This window comes from Choloepus didactylus, chromosome 6, assembly GCF_015220235.1.
Source record: "Choloepus didactylus isolate mChoDid1 chromosome 6, mChoDid1.pri, whole genome shotgun sequence".
NCBI classification, from domain to species: domain Eukaryota; kingdom Metazoa; phylum Chordata; class Mammalia; order Pilosa; family Megalonychidae; genus Choloepus; species Choloepus didactylus.
Genome location: NC_051312.1, coordinates 21737667 through 21740476, shown reverse-complemented (window position 1 = coordinate 21740476; position 2810 = coordinate 21737667). Strand labels below are relative to the sequence as shown.

The 2810-nt window shown below is 34.3% G+C and overlaps 1 protein-coding gene across 1 annotated transcript; it reads right to left on the bottom strand.

Moving 5' to 3' along the window:
• Positions 1-580: 580 nt before the first annotated feature.
• Positions 581-2810, bottom strand: LOC119536673 (antizyme inhibitor 1-like). The gene is given in 4 exon segments (XM_037839499.1): positions 581-952; positions 954-1383; positions 1435-1681; positions 2675-2810. Coding segments are annotated over 4 exon segments (1185 nt in total).

Here is a 2810-nt window from a genome sequence, read left to right as displayed (position 1 = left end):
ACAAATACTATGATGCAATTGTACATTACTAAACTACAGTTCAAAGCACAAATTTATATATTCTAAACTAAATGTATCTAATGAAGTCAGATTCATTAGATACATTTTTGCATAAAACCCCACATTACCCTTGGAAAGGGTATATATAGCTCCAACAACAAATATCAATGGTCTTCCACTGACATTTGATATATCTGGGTGAAAGACATTAACTTTACAAGGCTTTTTAACAAGAATCAGTATAAAAACCGTATACTCGTATGTAAACAACTTAATGGGGAACCCAATTAATAGGCTTTCATCTCCACTAAGTCATGCATTTTGTTGCATATTTTATTTTAAACGTTTAGGGGTAGGGCAAACTGGTAAGTTTAAACCTGGATATATTATCTAAATCACTCATCACCCCTAGTGAATTATAGTTGAAAGCTGATTTTATGTGGTCCCAAATAGCTATTACTAATAATTTTTGTTTCCAAGAAAATTAATAGAGTAAGATTGTTCAAAAATTTCCATGCTAGAATGTTGACCAGACAAGTTTAACCTGCAACTTCATATCTAAAGAAGCATTAATGCCTGATTAAGCTTCAGTGGGAAAGCAGTCCTCTTCACTTAGTAGAATGCAAGAAGGCACAAAGAAGCGCATCATTGTGTCTGAAGGAATTCCAGCATCTTGCATCTCATACCAGTCACTAAATAACATCATGTAATAAATAGATGGTCTCTGAAAATCATTAATAGCAGATGGCTCCTGGAAAGAATCTGCTCCCATATTAGCAAAGATAAGCCAATTTCCCACATTCAGCTCAGGAAGAAGACAAATTTCTACAATCTTATCAAGCTCATCACAGGATGGACCCCAAAGGCTGCTTGTAAACAAAAGCTCATCTTCCTTGTATTTCTTGTGAACCTCTGGAATGGTATTAAAGTCCTCTGACACTTTACTTGCAAAAAGAACCATAGTCACCTTCATTCACGTGATACATACAGGCTGGATCATCGCTTCCATTTTTTCCTACTCCAGAAGAAAATTTATCATTTTCAACAACTTCCTTTGCAATGATGTTAACTGCAAGTGTAAATGCAGAACACACATAGTAGCTTCCAGATTCTGAAATTATCTTAAAGCCAGATCCTTCAGGAAAGTAGATATCCGATAAAGGTCTGATAACATGATTAACCTCTTCCAACTGAATTTCAGTTCCTGTGAAGTCTCCACCATTGTCTAAAATGCTTATCTTGAAACCATGTTCTCCAGCCATATCAAACACACATCTCGCATCAGATAGAACATGTACATATACTTGAGATACTTTGCAAGCACTTGAAACTTGAAGCTCGCCATGAGATAATGGCCCAAAGAGTCGGATAAAGCGTCTTCTCCTTTTCGGTGGAATTTTTAAAGAGGGATGCAGTTACCCTGAGCAGAAATACCCAAAGCGGCCTGAGTCATAGGCTGTGGGGGCTAGAGGTGGGTGGGGGGACGGCACCGACACCAGCTGTGCAGCAGTGGCGGTGGCAGCCAAAGGAGAAAAATAGAACAGTGCGTCTAAAAGGAGAAAGTCTTGGGCTGGTTGGGGAGAAGATTCGACCTCGTCACACCGCAGAGCAGCAGAGCGAGAAAAGAAGAGAAGAGGCAGAAAAGGCAATGACTCATAAAACAAGGAAGGGAACCCAGAGGCTGAAGGAAGAGTCAGCAAGTGCCGAACGCTGTTGGTTTTTGTTGACAATCATGGTCATCAGATTCTCTAATTTTCAGACAGTAATATGTCCAGGAAATGCTTATGTTTTAATTAAATTCAGACTACTCTGTCCTCTTATAATATATTCAATAAACTATTTATGATGTTATTAATTAAATATAATATAATCTTTGTGTAATGTGAAAACACTAGACATTTGCATTGTTCCTCTTGTTGCTATTTATATCAATGCATGACATATTTTATATAGATGTGGTCTGAAATACTTTTAAGACAAAATCCTTTTGTTCCTGATTGTATGGCAGAATTCTCTGTATTGTAAAATTTGAACTCTTTTAATAAGTATAAAGAAAATAGGACTGAAATAGAGCATGACAAAATATGATAATTATATGCATGTTTAATTTATCAAAGGATACCAAATATAATATAGCATGTAATTTATAACATTAGTTCCATAATATAGTAGAGATTCTATTGTTCTTTCCTACTGTGTTATTTTTGTCATAAATTTCACTTTTCTACATGGCTTAATCCCAGTGATACATCAACCTAAGTAATTATTTTTAAAGCAATTAAAATATAAAAATCAATATTTGATATATTTAGCTTCATTTTTATATTTTCAGTCCATTTATATCAATGTTTAGACCCAGTTGTCCTTCTGCTATAATATATCTGACTGGATCATATTTAAAGGATAATCTGTGGGCAAAATAGTATTTCTGTTTGTGTGTTTATTTGTTTGTTGATTTTCCTATGAAAGTCTATATTTTTTTCTTATATTTGAAGGTTATTTTCAGTGGGTATTGAATTCTGGAATGAGTGTTTATATTTCACTATTTTAGATATATTTTTCCAATATCTTCCAGCTTGTATCATTATAGATAGCAAGTCTTTTTTAATAACTATGTTTTGTCTTATGTAGTGATATGTATTTTCCCTGACTACCTTCATAATTGCATACTTACCTTTGTTTTTCAGCAGTAAGTCTGATAAATCTAGATGTGTTTTATGGTTTGTTGATTTGTTCTTTGTATTTATCCATCCTGGGAGGGCCCTATTATTTGATGTTTTCCTTATTTTTGGAAAAGTGTTGGAAATCAT